This window comes from Leucopleurus acutus (assembly GCF_964270905.1).
Source record: "Leucopleurus acutus genome assembly, chromosome: 20".
Taxonomy (NCBI): Eukaryota; Metazoa; Chordata; class Mammalia; order Artiodactyla; family Delphinidae; genus Leucopleurus; species Leucopleurus acutus.
Window position 1 is genome coordinate 9,743,959 of NC_139162.1, and position 24,185 is coordinate 9,768,143.

Below are 24,185 nucleotides of genomic sequence, written 5' to 3' on the forward strand. Positions count from 1 at the left end.
CCGGAGTTGTGTACTTTTGTCCTGGATGGACAGAAATTGCTGAAACTGACAGGTAAAACTTTCCAAAAGAAGACGGCTTCTAGAACTGAACAATGAAGATCTCTTGGGTATCAGAGCAACACCCAAGTTCCCATGCGGCTAAACTTTGGGTAATTCATTAAGAAGAAAAGGCAAAATAAGAGCAAGCTAATCAAAGGTGGTTCTGAGATGGTCCAAAATCAGTTTAGAGGAGCTCTGTCACGCACCAATGGGTTTCATTATTCCATTATACACAACTTCTTGAGTTTCTAAAACTGAATCTGGCCATGTTTCATCTGTAACATCAAGCAGGCCTTCAGGCTGACTGAGAATGTAAACAAGCTACCGATACGACTGTAAAATACTTAACTGCATTTAAACGAGAAGAATATCTGGGCAAACCTCAGCAGCCTTTAACGACGGCACATGCAAGTGCAGAAAGTAAAATGTGCCCCATAAAAAGCCACCGGAGGTGGCTCAGTTCACCCCACCACGCAAGCTGCTGGCGGATCAGTTCTTCCAAGGTCATGCACCGGCCTCCATTTAAAAATACTATAATCTGTTCGTTTACTAATATTATCCCTCCAGGTTATAGTTAACAGGGGCAACTAACCTGGGAAAACTTCAAGTAGTCATGTAAGTGAAGTAAATTAAATACCGAGGTGACATGGGGAACGGAAATTGTTGGAAAAGAAGGTTTTTCTAATCTGCTCAAGGCCCAGTAAGGATGTACTAATCAGTCCATCGTTCTTTTCCCCCATGTTCTACAAGCTAATTCCACCCCAGCCCACACACGGGCGAAACAGAACGCCACCTGTTGGCATCCGCCGGTACTCACGTGAGCTTATATATATGTATTTCTGTGTGTATATACATGCATAAACACACATACATTTTTAATATCAGACTGTCTTTCTTACTACTCATGCTAAAAATTAGTCGATTTATATTCTGTTTATTTTTTTAAATGCTGCATAATGATATAATTTAAAATGACCACATATGCTCTAGATGTGGGGTAAGAAAATAAGTAAACGTTTAAGTCAAATAATGCTATACCAATGAAACAAAATAACTGATTGGCAGGGAATGGGAGAGGGTGGAATAAATACTGTAATGGAATCTGTAGACCACGATGTACCAGATCAAGCTGTGCACAGTTCATCTCTGGGGGATTCCTCACTTTCCTCATCGAGAAACAAGGGACAGTCAGGAAAGTTCCCGAGTCCAGCGAAAGCTGCTCAGTTCATGTTGTGTTTATATGTCCCCCTCTGTGCTCCCCGTGAATGCTGTCAAAGCAGAGACTCTCATAAGAAGGGCTATTAAGATTTCCCAAAAGAAAGCTTAGCGTTTAGGGAATAAAAATTTGTGAATTTTTTAAAGAGTCAAGAAAAAGAGTTTTTGTATTTCCATCCACTACCTTCAGTGGAATTCACCCTCAGTCGATGAGGACAGACGTGTAAGTCACAAAGCAACACTTACATAGTAAAGCTCTGTACCCCAAGGCCTGTAATTACTCATTACCTTGAAAGGACCAAGAGAACAAGCAGCAGATCTGGGCCAAATGAAAAAGCTTTGCATCGTTTTATTCAAGGTGGGGGAAATGGTATATTTGCAGAAGAATTTTTGCTGCAAAAAAGCGGGATAATCCTGCTTCAGAAGAGCCATGATCTGAGACCTGAGGAAGGGCCTGGAAAGGCCTTTAATGAGGCCCACAGTAACAAAACAAACAAAAAGGGGACAGACACACACAGGCAGAACATTACCAGTCGGTGTGAACATATGCCAATTCCACTAAGCAGAGAGCAGATTAAAATCATAGGATGGGCACACATCATATAGCATTTCAACATCAGATACACCAACCTTCCAGGGGCATCGTTTCAGACAGCACTTGCAGAAACGCTGCCAGCCCACAAGAGGATGTGCATCTTTGCTGTTCACCATGCAAACAGCTCTTTACAAGGATGATCAGTCAGTGCTACGGGTGCTAACTCGATAGTTCCGTCATCAGATGGCACTGCAAATGGCATTACATATTTCAAACCGTGTTAACATGGTTTGTTAGTGTTGGTACTAACAGGCCACAGCTATTGAAATCATGAATAGGCATGATAATTTCTATACAAAGTATGGGGAAGGGACACACGTGGATGTTCTAAATGTTCTCTTCCTAAAATCTGTCTTACATCATTCATTGTCATCACCAAAAAGACAGAACTAGATGTTTCCGAGGACCGCAGGCTCACGATTCTAGTGATTATTTATTGAGATAAACAATGGACCTATTTGAAGGAAAAATATTTTATGTCAAAATACAGTCCCATATTGACTTCCCTGGTGGCGCAGTGGTTAAGAATCCGCCTGCCAATGCAGGGGACGTGGGTTCGATCCCTAGTCCAGGAAGATCCCACAGGCCGTGGAGCAACGAAGCCCGTGCGCCACAACTACTGAGCCTGCGCTCTAGAGCCCGTGAACCACATCGACTGAGCCAGTGTGCCACAACTACTGAAGCCCGCGCGCCTAGAGCCTGTGCTCTGCAACAAAGACAAGCCACAGCAATGAGAAGCCCGCGCACTGCAATGAAGAGTGGCCCCTGCTCACCGCAACTAGAGAAAGCCCGTGTGCAGCAATGAAGACCCAATGCAGCCAAAAATAAATAAAATCAAGAAAAAAAAAATGTATATAGTCCCATACTACCTCTATCAGATATCCTCAAGCAAGAATTTAACACAACTGCTTTAAAAAAGATACAAGAGACAAGAAAGGATAATGTTTTGTTACGCCTCCAATAAAACTTAACTATCAGATAGTTTACTGTCCTTATTTGTTTATGCATGCACGCATACATGGGCATTTCAGCAAATTCATACACAGATGTGTATATCCCACAGGTAGTCTTGCCCATTTATCTCCCATATTCAGCTACCACATCAAAAGTTGTGCATCATAATCATCGTCATCATCTTACCACCATCATCCATCAGTTTTAATATGAGATCGTGCAATCCCAAATCCGTAGCCTGGACCGCAGTCCAGCCTTTGCTATAACACTGATCCTACCTTGATTTAAAATTTGAAACTTTGTTCTTCATGATTTTTTCGCACTGATTTTGATTTTTTGGCAACACTGCACTAAAATGTTGCTTATCTTGATTACTGAGGTTTTTTTTTTAGCACCCCCTTAAATTCTGTCCCTAGTCCTAGCCTCGGCACTACCATTGCTGCAGTCTTTTCTCCTTTTTGTGTTTACATGCTTGGTAAAGATGTCCATTGTACAACTTTATCTGACGACTCTCATGTCTGCCCCCAAGGCAGAAAAGCACTGTGTGTCCAGTGGTGCCCATCTCCTTTCACCCTAATGTTCTTTACATCTCCAGCCCTTTCAACATAAGCACCCAGAGGCCAAGGAAAATGACTTGCTCTCTTTTGAATTTTCTACCCCTTAAGTCAACACACGCAGTACTCAATGAACGTTTATGAGATGAGACCAGACCGAACAATTTTAGAGCAGAAATTTTCAGAGGGGAGATTTTGATAGAGTGCATGGTGAAACCAATAGTGGCTGGTAAAAATGGGTCACAGTGAGCACTTTAAAAAATGAAATACAACAAAAAGAACAGCAGAGGACACTGCCCATAGCTGGAGTACTATTTGGTAAAATTTCTGTTTCAGATACAGGCATATTATACACAGACAGACTTACATGGATATGCGTAAGTGTGTATGTACTGGTTTGCAACATAAAAAACCTGGGGAATAACCAAAAAAGTGTTTGAAAGACACTGTTCTGAAACAGCAGTAGGATCCCCTGATCTGTCATCTACCGCTCGCCCTGCCACGGCACAGAAAAGGCAGGAGTCCCAAAGTCATCAAAGTCTTTGGAAGTTTGAGAAAGAATCATATTATCAACATGTTCGGAGACCAGTCCTGAATAACTGAGAAACACTACAGTGGACTCCGCTGGAGTGCAATTGCTGCAGAATTTCTTAGGCATTAGCTAAGAAATGAATATTAGCCTTTTATCAAATGAATAACATTTTTCTGGTTGAAAGAACCATTACAAATATATATGAAAAAAATAGGTCCTGGTGAAAAGGATTTCATGAAAATAAATTTTTTTTTTGAAACCAACCGCTTAACTCTCATTGTACTGTTTAAAAACTCGATCAAGGTATTTAATTGACTTAATGGAATTCACCTTGTATTGGACCCCAATGAAAAAAATTGATCAGTGTTGATATAGGTCTGATTAAATGTTTTATTCATCAACAAAGAATTTTTTAAAAGCCTCAGGATCAAAATAGTATGCTGAAATTGCTGGCTTTAGCTTCCTCTCCCCGTTAGCAGACTGTCTAAGTGTACATGCCTATCTGCATGATATAACAAGCAAGCCCACTTACTGAGTCTTTACTGTCTGCTAGCACCCACGTGCACTGTCATCACTAGCTCCTCTTGTCTTAATAAACCATCTTCAGGTAACTGAATACTATATACATAAGTTCCTCACAAAGATATATTTTAAGATATAAACAGCTTCCTGGAAAACAACAGTGGGCAAAGGGGAGAGAGAAAAGTCGAGAAATAAAAAGGAAAAGACCAAAAAAGGAATAAATAAATATTTATTAGGATGCTGGAGAACTGTGATTAGATATAAACACAAACACATCCATATCGGATTACAAGCTTACTATCCGGGCAGCTGGCATATTGCTGGATAGCAATCAATAACTAGTATTATGTAAATCGTGTGGGAAAAAAATGTAAAAAGAAAAAGGTGAAAACTTTCCGAAGTTCTGAAGACAGGCTGCTTTAATTTTACTTTTTTCAAAGGGTGTTGCGAAATCTCTTTCCCTGAGCACAGACAATACAGACGTATGTCCAAAAGTACAGACCAAGATAAAGTTGCTTTTGGTCTGGTGTTATGAAGAGATTCAATGGAATATGCCTCTGCTTTGAAATAAATCACTTTATTAATTCCTTTCTGACCTGCTCCAAAGAAAGGATTTAAGGTGACTTGGGGAAAGAACAAGCACAGACGAAGGTGAACAAAACGTATCAGAGTCATTAAAGACCAGAGGAAGTTGATACGCTACCATCAGCATTAATATGATTTGATAAAGCACAGCATTGGAATAGAAGCTCCGACAATACACGATGTTATAATTGCGTTATCAAGAGGAAGGCATTACGGTAGCTCCGGGGTCTTGCCTGGAGTTCAGACTTCAAGGGCATTTCTCAGGAGCAGCAGCTTGATTTGTTTTGAGGCCGAATGAGAGAAAAGATCTTCGACAACAGCTTCCTACGTGTCCTTGGAAATCATTAAATTTCAGGAAAGTTCACATTAACCGGAAGGATACAAAGAAAACTAGACTGTGCCCCAGGGTTGAGCTGTGCCTTAATCCTCCAACAATCCTTTAAAGATGTGGGAACTATGTCCCCCTTTTACAGAGAAAAAGAGAACCCGAGGCCCAGAGAGGTAGTGTGACTTGCCCCTGATGACGAGGGTCACCAGGAGGAAGGGCTGGGATTCGGAGCCTGGTTTCTTCAACTTGGAAGCCCACGCATGGCCTTTCCGCTACAAGGCAAGGCATTCCTGTTTCACAAAACGGGTCAACATGCTCTTCTCAGCCCTACCCACCTCGTTCTGTTGGGAGTGGGCTGTGGGAACGGAATGAGTGGGCCGTGGCATGTGTTGACACATGAGACGTGCTCAGAACAGGGCTCTCGGCACAGATGAGTCCTACTCGGTGTGACCTGCTGCTGCTGTTGTTCTCAGCTGCCCTCGTCCTCGAGGCCTACAGAACATACGCTTATTCAGGGAAAACTCACAGTCAATCCCCCATCCTGCACAGAATACAGGTCAAATCTGCACATCACAGCCCAACATGGAGGCATGCCAGGTAGCCTTGGCGAAGATAAGCTAAATTTTTAATTTTGTTTTTGACTTTGGCTTTGGCTGGAAAAGACCTTCGCTCTGGGTTCAAATACAAAGTTGACAGAGACAAAGCGACGTTGGAAGATGTTATGCACGAGCTTGAGTTTAAGCGGAAAGCAAACTGCAGCAGAGAAAAGACCGTTCCAGGTTCAGGATAAAGAAATCTGGTGTGTTCCCCTACTTTTCATCCACAAGAAATATGCCAGCTCATTTCTAATGTTTGTAACAGAGGGAATAAAAAGAGAGGAAATCTATATTATTTTCACGACTGGATATACTTCTTTGAAATAAGTTGCATTTTTTTTTAATTTTTTTTTTTTTACTTCTAAACCTCTTCTTAATGCCTTCTTTATAGGAAATGCGCTCAGGGTTAATGCTGAGATTTCAGCCATTCTACCCATCACTTGGTCTTTGATGGTTCTAAAGAGTCAACAAAGAGACAAATGGCACACAGCACACACCCAAGGCAGCCAGGGAAGTTATGTTCTAAGAAGGAAAAACAGACTGACTGCATTCACCTGCCTAGGAATATTAAACCATCCCCCCAAATTCTAAAGTTCCCAAATTTTACAGGTTTTTTTTTTTTTTATTTTATTCTGAAGAGTGAGAATACTAAGAAAACATTAGGAAGGTCTCAGTAGTTGATATACAGTATTTTTTTTGGATCTCGCAAATAGACTTTTTATAACTTTTCTGTGAAAGGAGGGCCTCTCTGGCTCAGATTACTTGGACACTCGTACTGTTTATTCTTCCCTTTTTTGAGCAGTCAGAAGAGATTTCTCTCAGTACTTCAAATAAATAAGATATCCAGCTGAACAAACACCATGCACTCCTGTGGATTACTTTGGCTTCATAAAGAATATTTCACTTTCTTTTTTTCAAACATGTAAATGATTAAAGAGACCCCATCATATGAAACCCAAGGAAAAAATGTATCAAGTGATGCAGAGTCTATACATGGTAGGAGATGGAGAAGCAAAAAGCCCCTGCTGGGGAGAAGGGCATGATCCTTCACAGGGGAAATTAGAATATTACTAAATAAGACATTTCACATATTGTACATCTTAACAGGAGTGGCTTTGTAACGTGAAAACCAAACTGCAGTGTTCAAAATCAATCTCTTCTTTTCCGAAAACAGCAAAATACTAGTTGTTTTTCTTTCTTTCTTAGATTCCTACTTAAAAACAGATCCCAAAACTACAACAACGACAAAAGTACAGAGTCTGGAATAAGAATAATATTCCACGTGGGATTTGAAATGATTGGTGAGCCTTATCTACCTTTATGGCTTAAAAAAAAAAAAAAAAAAAAAAAAAAGTCCAGGATCTCTGGACAATTTTTGAAACTCAAAATTCGGCAATAGGTGTTTCTTTAGAGAGAAAATGTGGGCCACTCGTGAACATGGCCCCCTCAAACAGCATGAAAACAAATACTTGACTTGAGGAAACACAATCCATACGTTTCTTTATTCTTTTCATGAGACAAAAATGCATAAACAGCCGTGTATTTTTTTTTAAATGGTTGCATCTGGTACCTCTCAGCCCAGAAAGAGGAAAGACAAGAATGCAGAAAGGATGAAACAGGAGAGCAACAAGGCAAAGACACAGGCATCAATAACGAACGCTATGGCTTAAGGCCAAGAACCAGCAAGACCTATGAGTAAATCTGCCACCAGACAGCTTGCCGAAAGGCGCGCACACGCGCACGCACACAAAAGACTAAATAAAACTGAATTTGAAAAGTGTGGTAGGCAGCCTCTAAGCCGCTATGCTCCCATGTTTCCTAGTACTGACACCACTGTGAGATCCTCTCCCTGTGAATGTGGATCACACCCACTGATCTCCTTCTACCAAACAGAATGGACTAAAGTTATGAGATATCCCTTCTGGGGTTTGGTTATACAGGGCTGTGACTCCAAAGAACCGAGAGAGAGGCCCACGGCTAAAAGGCAGAGAGGAAACAAAGTCCTCAGTATTCTAGGCCATAAAGAACTGAACCCTGCCAACAGGCCCACAAGCTTGGAAGTGGGCCCTTCCCCAGCTGAGCCTTGAAACGGCGACAGCTGGGCTGACACCTTGACTGCCACTCACAAGTTGACCCTAAAGCAGAGAGGCCGGGTTCCAGACCCACAGAAACTGGGAGATAAGCAGAAAGGGGGTCACAAAAGGGCACAGGCTGAAATAGCTGCTTATGAGGAACAACACTCCGATGTGTTGGATCAGCGTCCGCCCCGATTCGACCCTCTACTGCTTCGCTCTCCTTCTCCCGACTCTGGCGTGGCTGGATAGATCTGCGTTTCACAAACCATATCCCTGCATGCTCCATGCTCACAAGTCAACTGCGGTGCAGTAAGAGCTGCTGAAAGTTTGGAACCTGGGATCTGAAAGAGGCACAGAAGAATTCTGCAGCTGAAACAGTACCTTTGGAATCTTCTAGGCTGGTCATTCCCAAGGGTAAGCCCAACATTTTCAATACTGAGAACAATGGCCAAGGGAGCAATGAAATGGTTTTCCCTGAAGTCGAATGTACTCAACTGAAAGGGCTGCTTTCTGTCCCACCATCATGTCCTGCCTACAGTTTCTGGCATTTAAATGTCTATTCTTTTACAAAATTATGGTGACAGTCTATGGTGGTGGGTTTGTCTTTCATCCAGAGTTCTCAGAGTAAAGCATATGAGCCTGCACTAGTCTCCTTTTTGAGAAATTTCCTTTCAAATTACACTGTAAAATCCAAAACCCATGGGACAACTAATCTTGGTTAAATGACTCATTTTACAGATAGGAACATGGAGGCCCAGAAAGGGGATATGACTTGCTCAGAGACACACAATTGCCTGATTACAGCAAACTCTAAAACTACATTCAGAAAGACAAGATACAAAGATGTAAACCCACGAGCGTGGAGCCTGGCACTTAGTAGGTCCTCAGGGAAGATGAGAATACATCTTGCACTGATGTTCAATGTATTCGTTCATCTCAGTGTAGTAAGAAGGGGAGGGTGTGGATTTCAGCTTCTGAACAATTCGGAACCCCAGATTCGAGTTCTCCTTATTGCCGCTGGAAAAACACTACCTTCCGCCTCACGAGGAAAAATCAGCATGTCCGGTGAGTTATAAGAAAATCAATGCTCACAGAAGAAACGTCTCAGAAACATCATCACAGGGCAACACCAACTCCTGGCATGTGTTTAACCGTGCTGGCCTCCGATATCGAAACTGTGCGGCAGCCAAAAATCATTGGAAAGAAGTATGAAATTGGAGAAAAGGAAACTGGAGGGGGAGGATCAAAGAAGGCTCCACCAACTTAAAAGTAATAAAAGAGCTAGGAAGAGAGTTAAAAAGAGGCAATGCATTACCCGAGAGCCAGCGGGGACGCAGAAGAAAAGGAAACGCGGAAGATAAAACTCGGGGAATTTCAAATCTTGGTTAAGTGTTCATTAAAAAATTTGTCACACGTATTAAGGCCAGAGAGTCATTTCTTTCCCCCTCTCAGGCACTCATTCGGGAACAAAGGCCCAACCAGACTTAAAACACAGAAAGACAAGGCAGAGAAAAATACAGCCATGAAGAGCCCTGGCCTCACTAAGCCAAGCATACTTTCCTCCTCCTCTTTGTTTCCAACGAGAAAGGGGGACTCCTTCCTCAAAGGTAAGGGGTACTTACACAGGCCGCCAGGAGGGCTTACATTATGCACTGTGGGTCCAGGCCTGGTCCCCATTCCGTATGTTGTCCAGCTCTTCCTCGGGGTTGTATATGGTTTTTTCATGCCTAATATTCACAGGGAAAATTAGATCTTCTGTGACAGACACGGGGCTGTCATTAGGGGAATGGGTATTTCCAAGCAATGGGAAGTAACACAGCCCTTTCCTTGTTTGAAAAAATGATGATGATAAAAACATGTTTACTGCACATCTAGCCTACTCTGAATGCTATACACTCATGATCTTCTACTCTCAACGCATGTCAACGAGAGCAATGCCAGTGAGTGTTTATTGAACATCTAGCACATGGATGCTACACATTCATGATCCCGTTCAATTCTCAACACGAGCCCATACACACGGATGTTAGCCAGGCTTTGAAATGTGCCCGAGAGTTAGTGTGGGACGGAGCTGGGGTTGGATCTGAGAGCTGCCGGCTCTAAAGTGTTTCTTTCCCACGCCTTGCTGTTCTCCTTCCGCATCTTCTCTCCATACTCACACCACTGGGTGGATCCCTCGTGTCTCCCCTGACCAGGGGTTCAGGGGCGGGGGGCTGGGTTCTGACCCCATGGACCAGCTGTGTGACTCTGGGGGCAGGGGATCCCCCTAGCCTCATCCGTTTCTGTACCTACACATTCTGAACTGCAATCCCCTGCCCACCTCAGAGAGACTCATGAAAAAGAATGGATTCAAGATTGTCATTCATTAAGCACCTAATTGTCTTTCGTTTATTTATTTACAAGTATTTACTGAGCACGTACCTTATGGACCAGGGATACAGCAGTGTGAAGGCAAAAACAGCACTTTCAAGACGGACACTAAACACAAAACTACGGGAGTTGTTTCCCTAAATTGCATTTCTGTTAAACGTTACGAAGCACAAATTCTGGGGTCCTTCATTCATTCCCCGGCACATATAGATGGAGCGTTATGACACGTCAGACAGTATCACACGATAAGCACTGACTCTTATGAGAGCACAGAATGGAGGGTTCTGACCAAGTCTTCATCTAAGGAGGCTTCCTTGAAGTGTGATGTTTGCGTTGAGTTTTGAAGGATGAGCAGAAAGTAACTAAGCAGGGAGGGAAAGGTGTGTTCTAGACTGAAGGGCAGTGCACTTCAGCCACCTGGAGAAGGAAGGAGAATGGCGCCAGAAGCGGCTTGAGGTAAAGCTGGGTGAGTGGAAGGGGACCAGATAAGGCCAGGTGCCTCCCACTTAATTCTTACTTGCTTTCACAATGACCGTATAACATAGACAGCATTCCCATTAGACAGCTGAGCAAGCTCTATGTACACCTGTTCAACAGGGCCTGCTCAAAAGCCGTTATCCAACTCTTTTTCCTTGCCATCAGATCTTGCCTCCCACCCCGGAAACACAAAATGCCAAAATGCACTCTTCCAGCCTCCCTTGTACCCAGGATCTGGACGGGTGGCTCAATCCTGGCCAGTGGGAGCTGAGAAGTCTACGAGGGAGGACAGTTTTGAGACAGAATGTTCTCCTCCTTGATAAAGGAGGAAGGCATGCAAAGAGGAGCCTCATCCCTCCCACCCTTACTTCAGAGTTTATCACACAGGATGCAATGGTTGGTGTTGCTGCAGCCATCTTATAATCATGAGGAAAAAGCCAAGACAATCACAGTGGGGCTGCCTAAATATTAGCTAAAGAAGCCCCTGGCTGCCTAGGGACTTCTGGATATATGAGAAAAACAAACCTCTGATACGCCAACCACTTTTAACTGGGTGCTGAGTCACAGTCCAAAACATCTAAACTGATGATAGAAAATGAGCCTGAGAGAGGGTGAATCATTTCAAAATTATACAACTAAAAAAAAGAGGGGAAACCTGAATTGTGAACACATGCCTAATGATTCTAAATCCTATGCTCTTTTTCATTCGACCATATCCCTTAGACTTCAAATTGGGCAAACACTGCAAACCTTAAAGCTCCGGACAGAATTGAGAGATGATGAATAAAACCAATGCTAATGATAATCCTGGAAAGTAACAAGAATGTTTGAGGCTGCGGGGATGTGGCTTCGGCGAGGGGAAGAAGCCACCGTGGAGGCGGGGGGGCGGGGTTTGCAGAAAAGCCCACGTGTGGCCCAACCACAGAGAGGTCCTAGGAGTCTGGTTTTCTAACATATCTGGCCTGGCAAGGGCGAGGCAGCCAGAGAATTCAACCCTCACTCAGGAGTCTCAAAATATTTAGATCAGTGAAGAATATGCTGAAATTTCCACTTTGAAAATTCTATTTCCTCCTCCCAACGCAGAAAAAGGCCCCCGCTTTTCTACTCCAATGTAACAATAAAGATTCAGACAGGGAGTTTTGTCCTTGATAGTATCCAGAGTGTAGTCAGCTGCAGGTATTTCATGGGGAGGGGTGGGGGGGAGTATTTTTCTAAAATACTAATTTAAAGAACAAATCAACATCTATTATCTCCTTCATTATGTTTTAAATTGTACAACTATAAATCACCCTGCAGAGGGTTATTCAAGGGCAGAATTACCAGGCTTGGCTTTCCCGAAGGTTAGAAGAACGACACCGTGTGCTTTTTCTAGCTATAATTTATAACTTTGCAACAGAACCAGCATCGCAGGCCCATCCATTAGCAGGGTAGCTGCGCATCTGTTAAAACTCAGCACAATGACTGGCTTTGCGCAGCCCCAGGAAACGTAACCCAATCGTTTCAGAAGTTCGACAAACTTGAGCCGTTGTTATTTTATTTTTTTAATGTAAAACGATTTGAAAACGCGGTTCCCTAAAACATCTGCTAAGCTCTTGCTACCCTAACACATGATACTCTTTCTACCGTTACCTGCCATCGCAAACATCTGGTTGCACAAAACACGCTAAGAGGCACGTGAGGGGGCTCAGCTTCAAATTTACATACTGATAGCAAAAGGCTGGCGTGGACCTAGGAACTTGAGCTAAGATGTTGTTTACCAGCACTTCAAGCGTATGCGGGGGAGAAAACGGGGAGAGGGTTCATTTCATGAAAGTGCTTTCAAACATTTTAAAAAGGAGACACAACCACAGGACTGGATCAACGTGGCAGCAGCGGTGGTATATTTGACAAAGAAAATGAACTTGGACAAGTAGCTGGCAGAGGGTCTGCCAGCTGATATTTCATTTTCTTGAACAAGTTGGCTAAGTTCCCTATGCATTTTAACTGCAAAATAAGGGGAGTGATTCTAACGTCAAACTGCTGTAAGCAATAAATGAAGACATATATGCCGATACGTAAAGCACCACAATGCCTGGCCTTACCTGCCAAGCTGCATCTTACTTGGGTGTATGGCAACAATAGCAAATAGACAGACCCACCTTTAAAAATCTCACAGATCACCAGATAACACAATATGCCTGATTTTGTGAAATAAGCCCCAGAGGGTAATACGTATGTATGAATGCATTACATACACTAACATACAATATACATTAGTGCATCAATATGCAAAATGTAATTTTAGAGTATTTAAATAAAAAGCAAGCTAGAGAGATGGGAAAATAAGCAAATGACACACATAAGATGGATGTCACTTCATAACTAGAAAGTTTCCAGCAAAGTTTAGTTTTTCCTTGAAGATGTTGCACAAGCAGCTAAGGAACCCTGCATCATTTTTAAAACAATACTTAAGACAATCCTATTCCCATTTTTATCTATTACTTTAATTTTATTATAAATTGGAGAGAAGAGGGAAAAACGCTTTTCCCTCCGAAACCCCCATATACCTGTCCTGACCTCTGTACCACAAGAGGAAGAAGTGTCAGAGACACGGCTCCACCAGTAGGGGTCACTGTGCTGAGAATTAATCCCTAAGAGTTTCTCATTAGTGATTATTATACTGCAGGCGGGCAAAATGGAAAAATTAATTAATTTCAAAGTGATAATGCATTTACAGCAAAAATTAGAAATGTATAACTGTAAAAGGGCAACATTTAAAAGACAGATTACATTTAATAAAGTTGCACAAGAATATCCAATTGTAAAATTACTGATCTGCCACAATATTCCTTAAAGAGGCACTTAAAATAGCCTGACTCCACGAAGGGTGACCTAATTACGGTAACTAAAATCACCGCAGTCACAGCAAGTCACAGCAAATAAAAAAGGGACGTTTATATTAGAATACTGCTGTTTAATACCTCAGGGAGCCGGCTACAGTGGAGAAGGCAGGCAGGGCTCCCGGGCACAAGGCTGGCTGTGTTTCTAGTTTCCTTGACCTTGTGCGATGGAATGCACACTCCAGCAGCCCTCAGGTCAAAAGGAAAATGCTTTGTCTGAAGTGCAAGGCAGAAAGGGCAAAGATGAAGCACAAACAGAACACTAGCCATTGGGAGACGGGAACCCTGAATCTATGCTCAGGTTCTCCATGAGCATTTAGGATCCAACTCCTACCCGGGGTGGGAATGGGGATGCAACCACATGGCTTAGGTCCAAAAACATGTTTGCATTAAAATGGCAGAAGTGCGCCCTTCATCCACAAAACAATGTCTTGTCGCGATGGAAGCAATGCCAAGCCCTGTATGGAAGGACAGAACATGAGACTGGATGTGTAGTTCAGTCTGTCCTACCAGTGAAACAGTAGATCCCAGGTCTACACTGGCACAGAGTTCCTTCCCACATACAGAGTTCTACATTTTCGTCAAAGAGAAGTGACTGGCCGTGAGTTTGACAAGTCCAGGGCTCCCGTTCCATCTCTTTACGAACCTCAGTCGTACGGAGCTCTGGGGTCTAAGAAACCCCACCAAATACCTAAATGTATAAAGATATGACAGACCGTGAATCCATTACTGTCAATCCTCATGCCAACCTTTATTGCCATTTTGGTTACGAGGGAACAAGCTCAGAAGGGTCAAGTGTCTTGCCCAAGCTCTCCCAACTCCAAGGGTAAGAGCTGGGGCTTGACCATCAGGATCCTAAGCAAGAGAGTCAGTAGGTCCACTGTCCCAGGCAGCAGCTTTCTCACACTTGCCACCACCAGGAAGTCATGTCAAATCCCTTTTCTAACACAGGCTAAGGGTTTACGTCCCCTGCCCTTTTATGGAAAATTCCACCACTGCCAATACAACTTAACCAAATCTGGGGGGTCTTTTGGTGACGTCTCCACTTTTCTCCAAACCTTCTCAAGGGTTATCTGCTCATTTTCCCAAACCCCCCTCTCACCCAGGGCCACAGCCAGCAGGTCTTGTTTTATATGTTGCCCACGACTGCTCCCAGCGGGCACTTTCCCGCTGCGAGCACTGGGGACCAGGCTGGGGGGTGGCCAAAGCCTCTGTACACCGGCTGGTGAAGGAGGAGGAAGGAGCTACTTAGGCTGGGCATCGGGCACCACTGAGACCAGATCCCGGTGTGGTGCACATTCAGTGGGGAGCTTCTCCTAACTTCCTGTGCTGCCCAGCTGTATGGTGACACTCCTGTCTCAGTTTCCAACTCCACGCTCTTGTTTTCCCGTTGGCTTGAGTCCCGACTATAGTTACCAGCCAAACAGCAATATTCTGTGATCCCAACACGGTTGCCTGCCTGACTTAATTTGCTGGCGCTTTCAGAAATCCTCGTTACGTCCAAGGAGCAGACAATCCAGCCTGACTCGGCTAAACACGTTTATGTGCTGTGTTCATGTTAACTATTAGACAATGATCCCCTCCCCAAGAAACAGAACCATTCACTCCACCTTTTACTTTCCCAGAACTAGTCTTGTCCTTCCTCCCACCTGCCCTTGTGCAGGGTTTTTAAGTCCTGTGGTCCCATCGCAGAGTAAGAGTGGCTACCATTTTCCATCAACAAGCCCTCATCCACTGGAGACACACCCAATGGGGACATGGTTTCACCACCCGCCATCACAGTCCTTGTAGTCACAGCCCCGCCTCAGTTCCTTCCCACCACGTTCCTGTGATTAGAGAAACTCCAGAAGAAGAAAAAGCAAGACTCTGATGTCACATAAAGGAGTTCCTTGGCTCCCACCAACGATCAACCACAAGTGAGAAAATCCAAGAGCCAGAGATTACAAATCACACGCGGTGATTGGGCTGTTGGTCTCGAAGGTACGGGGCCAGCAGAAAATGAGAAAGGATGCTGTCCACTCCTCACCCCCTGCATAAACTTGAACAACAACTCATCCATGGTACTGTCAATGGCACTGACACCAGTCCAGGCCCATATTCTCCTTTATCATCTCCACTGCAGGACCTAACTTAAGACAACGAGCGGAAATCATGGTCAAAGATGTCCTCGTGGAGAACCTACTCTCACGCAATCATGGACAGCCTGCCGATGGGGAAGCTTCAGAGTCCTGGGACACACACGCTTTCTGGTTTTCCACCGGCCTTGGCCTTGGAGAACTGCTCTCCAGAGACTCTCCCACTTCTTCTGTTCTTTAAGTATTCACCTCTTGGATTAAGTCTGTTTGCTTTGCATAAGAACCATCTGGTTGATGAAGATTAAAAAAGCACTTACTTACTTTCTCCTAGGCAGGTCAGAAGATTTTCCTTGCAGTTTTAAAAGCCATCCACAAACATGAAGCACAATGAGGGTGGGTGGGAAGGGCTGCAGGAGAAGGCAGCAGACTGTATTCAGAGGCTATGGGATCATTTGCCCAGAACATCGGAGGTCAATGACTTGACTTTTGTTACTCCTAAAAGCCAAGGTGTTTCTGAGGATTACACGGTAGGTTTGCTTAACTGGAACACTGGTGTCCACTAAATAGGAAAGCATTTTTTAAAGGCCTGTGTTTTAGAAAAGTACCATAAACCAAATATGTTGTATAAAAATGTGCATTCTTCATTCTAATGACTTCCTCCTCAAACTTCTTTCAGGGAAGAAGTTTCCAGATACAGTTGTTACAGGACCATCAAAAACAGAAAGAACTTCACACTTACCTTTGCGAACATGTCCAGATCTAACCACAGTCGTGTGATTCACCCAAAAGGACTTACCTTTGGAGAAGTAAAGAATAAAGTGCACCTGTAGCCCAACAAAAGGATTCTCCAGGAAAGGTTTACACCCATTAAAAGAAGAATTTAGAACAACAGATACAGATTCTCAATGGAAACAAAGGAATCACATCTGCTAATAATTCAAAAGGCATGAATCCATGTCATTCACCTACTAACACAAAACACAGTTTTGAAGGACTGTGCTTACTGAACCAAAAAAAATCACATCGAAAGCAAGCAAATCATCTCCATGAAGACGTTCAGCCACATATTAACACAATACTGAAAGAGCACATCTTCTCTCTGGCCCTCCAAGACACCTCTAGAGAAACAGATGCAATCTAAAGCCCACTGAAATGTGTCCAAGAGCCCTAATAAGCCTGATGCTGTGATGATCAAAACCAGACTCATCCTCACAAGAGGTGAGAGGCGCAGAAAGCACGTGTGCCTGGGTTTCTCTAGGACCCTTTCCGTAAAGGCGCACTGGAGGTGTCTGCGGCGGCAGTTCACTTACCATGGACTTGGTGAAGGGTCTGGCCAAGGTGAAGAGCAGCGTGTACACCCACCAGCCTCGATGCAGGGAGGAGTACATCATGTTCCCGGGGTGCACCGCGTTCGACGTGACCCCACGCGGGGACAGGCGGCGGTGGAGTTCGCTGGAGAAGAGGATGTTACAGAGTTTGGACCGGTTGTAAGCCAGCATGGCCCAGTAGTCATTTTTCGATGGAGAAAGGCGGCTAAAGTCTAGTTTTCCAGAGGAATCATTAATATCTGTAAATCTTAAACAAACAAACAAAAAAAAGATATGAAACGGCCAGTCTCTGACTTCTTATATAGCGTTGTGTTTTTATTAGAAATCTGAGAAAAACTATGCAGAGATGATTGAAAACTCAATTGGGCAAACATCGAAACAAAGTCTCCTTAAAAATAGACAATGGGGATTTCACAATATAAACCATCGGGGTCCAGAGGCACACTTAATAAAGGCCCAAACTCATAAATGCAGCGGTCTTCACATGCTGAAGTCCCACTCCACCACCCCTGCCTCTAACATATATTTTTCAAAAGCTTCAACAGGAAGTTCAAGGATAATTAAATTAAATGGAAAAACATCTTAAATAAAGGGCTGCTGCTTTTGGAAGCAGAAAGATATCACATTCCTAACCTTTGACAGGGCTTCCCTGGGTTATTTTAGCCAACGCTTGCGTCCTGTATTATTTTCATTTGAGCATCCAAGTAAATATAGATGAGCCTTGCTGCCTCCAAGACTCTTTTGCAGATTAAAAATTAATGATTATAAAGGGGTTATAACCTTGGTGAGGTGCCACCAACAGTCTTCAACGTTTAAAAGATAAACGTAAACAAAGCCAAAAGAAGTTCTGGCAGAGCCGAACGTTCTTAAGTATATCCACGCCATGGACACACGCAAATCAAAGCAAGTAGTTGATGTTTTATAATTGGGTCTGACGGAGTCGTTAAACACCAGCTGTTTGTTTCTTTCCTTTCTTTCTTTCTTTCTTTTTTTTAAATAACAACAAAGTAGTGACTTCCCTAAAAAGCAAAAAAAAAAAAAAAAAAAAAAAGATCATAACAGAAGGGATTTTCTAGACGACCAGTCTCATCTTCATTAAGGACCCCTTGGAGTCTGCTTCATTAACTCTGGGCGTTTGCCCCGAGTAATAAGGGAGCACAACAAGGGCACTGGTGACAACCGCTGTGGAAAAGGAAAGCAAAAGGTAAAGCGAAAATGATGGAATAATCTGGTTGTTCCTTAAAGGAGCAGTTCAGATGGAGCTATGACCAAGAAGAGAATCCCAGGGGCAGACGGAATTCATGTCTTAATGGAAATTAAATACCCCTTCTCCAGGACTCAGCCAGTGACATCCCATTTCCGGTGTTAAATCACCTTGCCGAGCCGAAGTCATCACCAAAGATCATGGCCAGAGACGCTGGCGTGGATGAGGCAGTGAGACTCCGAAAGGAATCACCGCTGCCTGTTTCCAAGTCCCCAGACCACAGGAAGAGCCCAGACTTCCGAGCTTAATCCTCTGAGGCAGTGAAACTTAGCGGGAAATTTGAAAATTTATGGGAGCCTGTTTCTGGTTGTCATAACGACTGCCGGCGGGGGCCACGGACGGGAGATGTCCTGCCACGCACTCGGAGCCTTGCTCAAGGAAGATGGCCCCACTGGACATTCAGGCAGATGAAAGCCTGTGTGTAATTATCTGAGCCTAGAGCCGAGCTGTGCTTTACACAGATGCACAGTTGTAACAGCCGCTGAATTTCCAGGAGCAGCATGCCACAACCATGTAAATGAGGAATGAGCGTGCTTTGGAATTTTATGGGATTGGGTGGCGGGGAGGTGAGGCTTGACCCGAGGCTGGTGGCATTTGAGGCTGCAATGGCGCACACCTGTTAACAATCCACATGTGCGAGGATCCCAAGGGAGGGCTGGGCTCTCTGATAACTTACCTTCCCTGAAGTCCCGTCCAAGCACTGACATGTTGGAACACATGCTCTTTTGCTTCACATTCACTTTTTTCCTTACATTACAGGTAAGCTGGCGCACTGAATTATAACATATGTATGCAGGGAAGTTATATTATTCATATTTCTTAATTTTATTTCAAAACAGTAATAAGGTGTTACAGAAGAGTTGTCACCAAAAAAAATAAGGACTGTTGAGTTGAGGATGCCATGATCTAAGGTATGGCCCGGAAGTTCTACCTGCTCTGAGTAGAAAAGAGCATCCAGGATTTAGACAGCATCTAACAGGTACGGGATGAAGGTAGCATCCTTCACTCACTCTTCATTCCGCTTTCATCGGCTTTCTTGGCATCCTTTGTTTAGCCCAATCCAGCTCAGGTGTCACTTCTTCCAGGAAGCTCTCCCTAACTAACTCTTCCACTGCTTGCTGTCACAGTGATTTCTAGGGTGGCAGTGAGGGACAGACTGAAAGAAGCCACGCAGGGTAGATGGAAATTAAGTATCCACTTTCCGGGACCTGGTCCATGCTATTCCTGTTGTTCAAGGACCTGCCACCCTGCAACGTTAGCAACAAAGCAAATCAGGCCACCTTTGTACCCTGTGCCTCTGTCCTTACCATACAGACTGCAAGTCATTTGTTCATTTGCTTCCAACCCTAGACTGTGAGTTCTCGGGAGGTGAGCTCCTTGAATGTTGCCTATGACACACAGTAGGGCCTAAATACGGGATTAGAGAACTGAAGTTTGATCGCGGGTTTGGAATTCCAAACTAAGAGCCAAGTGTCCTTTATTACAAAAAGCTTTGTTTTGAGCTTTGCTCAAAAGGAAAATTTTCCCATTCTGTTCAGAGGCTTTATGTCCTTCATGAACATGTGCATGCGGCACTTTCTAATGTTTAGAAGGATCTCCCTGCTTTGGCTTTTAAGGACAATGCAGAAGTATCTCATGCCCTGGGGAACACTGGGTAGACTCAACCGCTAAGAGAAGGTATTCATTCCTAGTCCCCAACCTAGAAACAAGGCGAAAACAACAACAAAATCCACCATGATGAAAAATTAGATGGAACCAGGTTGAAAGCAGGTTTCGAGATGGAGAAACAGCTACTAAACAGGAGGCCCGCCCTCTGCAAACAGCCCTCCCCCATAAGTGGACCCCTGAGCTCCTGACCTGCTGAGCTCCTGAGCGGCACGCTCATTTTTAAGGCCTGATTAGCTGGTATTGACAGTCCTCCAGGGAGGAGAGAGGGTGGGCGAGCTTTCTGATTCCTCTGAGCTGGGGCCCGTTTCCTGAAAAACGACCGCGTTCACCTCTCACAGCTCAAGAGGCAGCAAAACAAATCTACAAAAGCTGCCTACCCTGTTTTCAAGTTGAGAAATTGACAAAGCTAAACAATAACGTCTTAATAGAGTTACCCTCCTACCAGGACGCTCGAATGTTAGCATCTGCTCTCTGGACGTTAGCATCTGCTGTTTGAGAGGACCTCTATCTTGTACTTCTCTATATACTGCTCCTTTATTTTTTTTTTTTAAACTGAGGATTTTTAAATAACCCAACTAAAATAATTAGGCTGGATTCTATGTAGACAAAAGCTAGGATGTTCAAAGAATAGGACTGAATTTGCATCAGAGGCTGTGTGTGTGTGTGTGTGTGTGTGTGTGTGCGCGCGTGCGCCAACTTGGCACTCAACACAGCTGCAGCCATTTACAGCCCTTCAGCCAGCACTCCACTCTTTTCATTCCATTTTAATTGTTATCTGAAAAATTTTTTTCACAGCGAGGAAGTTCTCATTTTCATATGATGGATTTCAATTCACTTGCTCCGGTTCCAGATAAGTAACTAAAATACAGGGAAGACTCGGGGAGGCTAATAAATATTTTGCCTTGGGGCAGTCTGGTATAATATTTTCTGCAAACATCGGACTTCATTTTTCCCCTCACAGGGGGTCCTGACTCCAACGAAGAGATTCCGCCAAGGTTTATGGAGGTAATTAGATATCAACCCTTCCGTTTTACGACATGGTTTAGGGCTCTGGGTCCTTGAGCAGCAAGTGAGTGCTCTCCCAGGACTGCCCGCCCAGTATTCACACTGGCTCTGGGGTGCAACACAAGTGTAATAAACAAACCAGCTTGGGAGAATTAACATTTTGTAAAAACACCCTTTAATACGGGCAAGAGGTCATCGGGAAGTAGAAAACCAGTGCCCGTCGCCAGACAGGAGCGGGCCTGATAACACACACTTCAGGAAGACCTGGTCTGGAAACTACAATGGATCGAATTCAAGAGACCAGGGCCCTGCCTTACGATCCATCTTTTAAATGAAATCAAGATTCAGATCTCCAAGGTAAGTGCGAATTACACTGCAGTTAAAGAGAGAACAAGGACGTCCCATGAAATACTTATTTGAGATCCAGATTTACAAAGGGAAGGAAGCAGCTGACAATTCCACAGAATCTCCCATTAAATACCAGCTCATTTAAACGTATCCCGTGGTGCCCTCCACATCTGGCAAATGACTGGGGCTGGCAGATTTATTTCCGGAGCTCTCTCCCCATCGCCCCCGCGGTAGCCTCCCTCACGCCTGAACAAGGCCACTCCACTTTCAGGAACCCGGTGTGATTTGCAAAGATAAGGATGTCCCGATTTTGTTACCACCTAATTACGAGATGTTTCATGTCTTTTAACGCAGGGGAGGATTATTACCGGCATTTTCCTTTCATTTCGGCCGTCATAAATTTCAAATGGTAAAAGTAAATCTATCTGCAGTGTGTCATTTCAACCATAAGCCCCTGTGTTTGGGAGTGATAAAGGGTTCAGACTAACCCTTGGCTGGTCTCTCTCTTCCAAGTCCCAGGGGTTACATTTTATGGAAGCATGATTTAAAAAAATAAGCTTCATTCTGGGTCACTAAAACATTTCAGGACTTAAGACGAAGAAGAGGGAGAAAAAAAACAGGCCCTTGCACATTATTTTTCTCCAGCTACTTTGGTAGGAGTGAAAGCTCCCAAGCACACCAGGAAAATCTCCTTAACACGTATTAAATCTAGCCTCACCCGGCAAGTCCTTTATCTTCTCAGGGTACTTCTCTTTAGACAAAGTTGTTTATCCAGCTCTAGAAACAAAACATGCTGAAAATACGAGGAAATTTTCAACTGTCGTCTTCGTCGATTGAATATTCTCCTAATGGTAACAGAAAAGCAGCGCCATCTGATGTTTTAATTGAAATTTTGACCAAAAGAGTCGTGGCCAGATTTCTAATATGTTCTAACTACAGTACTTCCCTTTCTACAATTTCACAGCTAGTGTCTGCATTGAATTCCCTAATTTCTCATTATAAAACAACTGGATTTCATCTTGCAGTTTTTAATTGCATTGTTTCTCCTGCTAGAATAACTGCACATTCTTCTTCGTGAGATGGTGAAGTTGGTGAATGACAAATCAATACAGGTCAGGAATTCAGATTTAATCAATTATTATTCCATCTCAAAGCAAAATCAATAAGGGACCTGAAGTACAGTTATAAAAACAATCTACCTTGCTGTCGACACTACCCCCAAATAATCACCCACCATCACGGGCACACACACAAAAAAAGACCTCGATAAATTCAGTAAGCCAGGTTGAGTACACACTTTCTGGAGCAGGACTAATGAAAATTATTTGCAAAAAGAGAGGCTGGGGGGACCATCAGCTGGTGTGAGGAAGCTGGTCACGTGAACAGAACGTCCAATTCTAACCCACCTATGGGACTCCGAGGAAACCACGACAACCCGGGCAGGGGCTGAGCGGCACAAGACGTCCTGGAGGAGCTGGACGAGGTAGAAGTGGCCCAGGTGGTTCACCTGGAAGGTGGTCTCCAGGCCATCTTTCGTGAGGCTCCAGGGGAGAGCGAACACAGCTGCATTGCACACAAGCACGTGAAGTGACCTGAAAGAAAACATCCCACGTTGTACAGACAGAAACGCTCTAAAACCAAGGAGGATCCATGCTCCCCCCGGAATAACCAATTCTTCACTATCTTCAGGACTACAGACAGCTGGAAATGGGATGCCCTAGAAGGTCGCATCTGAGACCATTCTGCTCAGGAAGGGCTTGGATTCTAAGTGAGCAATTGTGCTGAGTTGCTGGGGACGAGGGGGTTCCTGAGATGCGGGACCTTCAGTGCCAAAACCGGGACCATACTGGGCAAACTGGGATGAGTTGGTCACCCAGGTTGGAACACAGGTTCTACCGCCTAGTTGAATCTGTGCTTCCTTAGCTCATTCAGTTCTCAGCTTCATTATCCATAAAATCGAAACAGCCCTTAAAGTAAGACATAAGGAATAAAGGAGAAAGTGTGCTGTGAAAAAGCCAACACCAGAACCAGCACTTACTAGGTATTAAGTAAAACATATCAAGGTGGAAATGCTCTGTCTAAAGAGATAGGCACAAGCTGTTTGGATACATTCCTTTTAGAAGTCAAGTTAAATCTACATTTTAGAAGTCAGCTTGGGGAGAGTTAAGTGGAGGTCTGTTATATTTTCTCTTTGTTTGCACATATTTAATTTCATAATAAAAAATTTAAAAATAAAAGCCTTTCATGTGAATCAAAATCCTAAATCCTAATCAAGAAATTGTATTTGTAAGAAATCATCCTAAGGTACTAACGAGAACTGTATAAAGAAATATATTCAAGGCTATCAACAGTGTTTGTAATTGCAACATAACAGCAACACATTAGAAGTAAATTAAATGTACAACTAGGGAATCATTAAATGAATTGGAATATATGCATATGATAGAATACTATGCAGCCATTAAAATAACAAATCTATTGACTCTGTAAAGCATTCATGTTTAAAAACAATATATAATATTGTATGATCACACACACACACACATACACACACACAATGCTAATGAAACACAGACAAAAATGTTAACAGTCATTGTCTCTAGGGGTGGATGGAACCCAAAGTGTCTTAAATTGTTTTCTTTCTGAGTTTATTCGTATTTATTTTTTCCATAATTAACATGTGCTGTCTTTATAATAAGAAAAAAATGCCATAAATAAATGCTTTGTAGGAAGAAAAAAAAGCATTTCGGGGATTTAGTTAACACATGAAACGAGA

At 43.5% G+C, this 24,185-nt stretch overlaps 1 protein-coding gene across 1 annotated transcript in view; it reads right to left on the reverse strand.

Moving 5' to 3' along the window:
- Nucleotides 1-24,185, reverse strand: part of WWOX (WW domain containing oxidoreductase) — a gene marked incomplete at its 3' end in the record, with an annotated part of 976,786 nt that overhangs the window by 673,394 nt on the left and 279,207 nt on the right. Inside the window, exons 7-8 of the mRNA XM_082862056.1 lie at nucleotides 22,816-23,001; nucleotides 17,107-17,371 (exon numbers count right to left, since the gene is read on the reverse strand). Coding sequence (XP_082718182.1) covers nucleotides 17,107-17,371; nucleotides 22,816-23,001 — 451 coding nt within the window. The remainder of the gene's footprint in view (nucleotides 1-17,106; nucleotides 17,372-22,815; nucleotides 23,002-24,185) is intronic.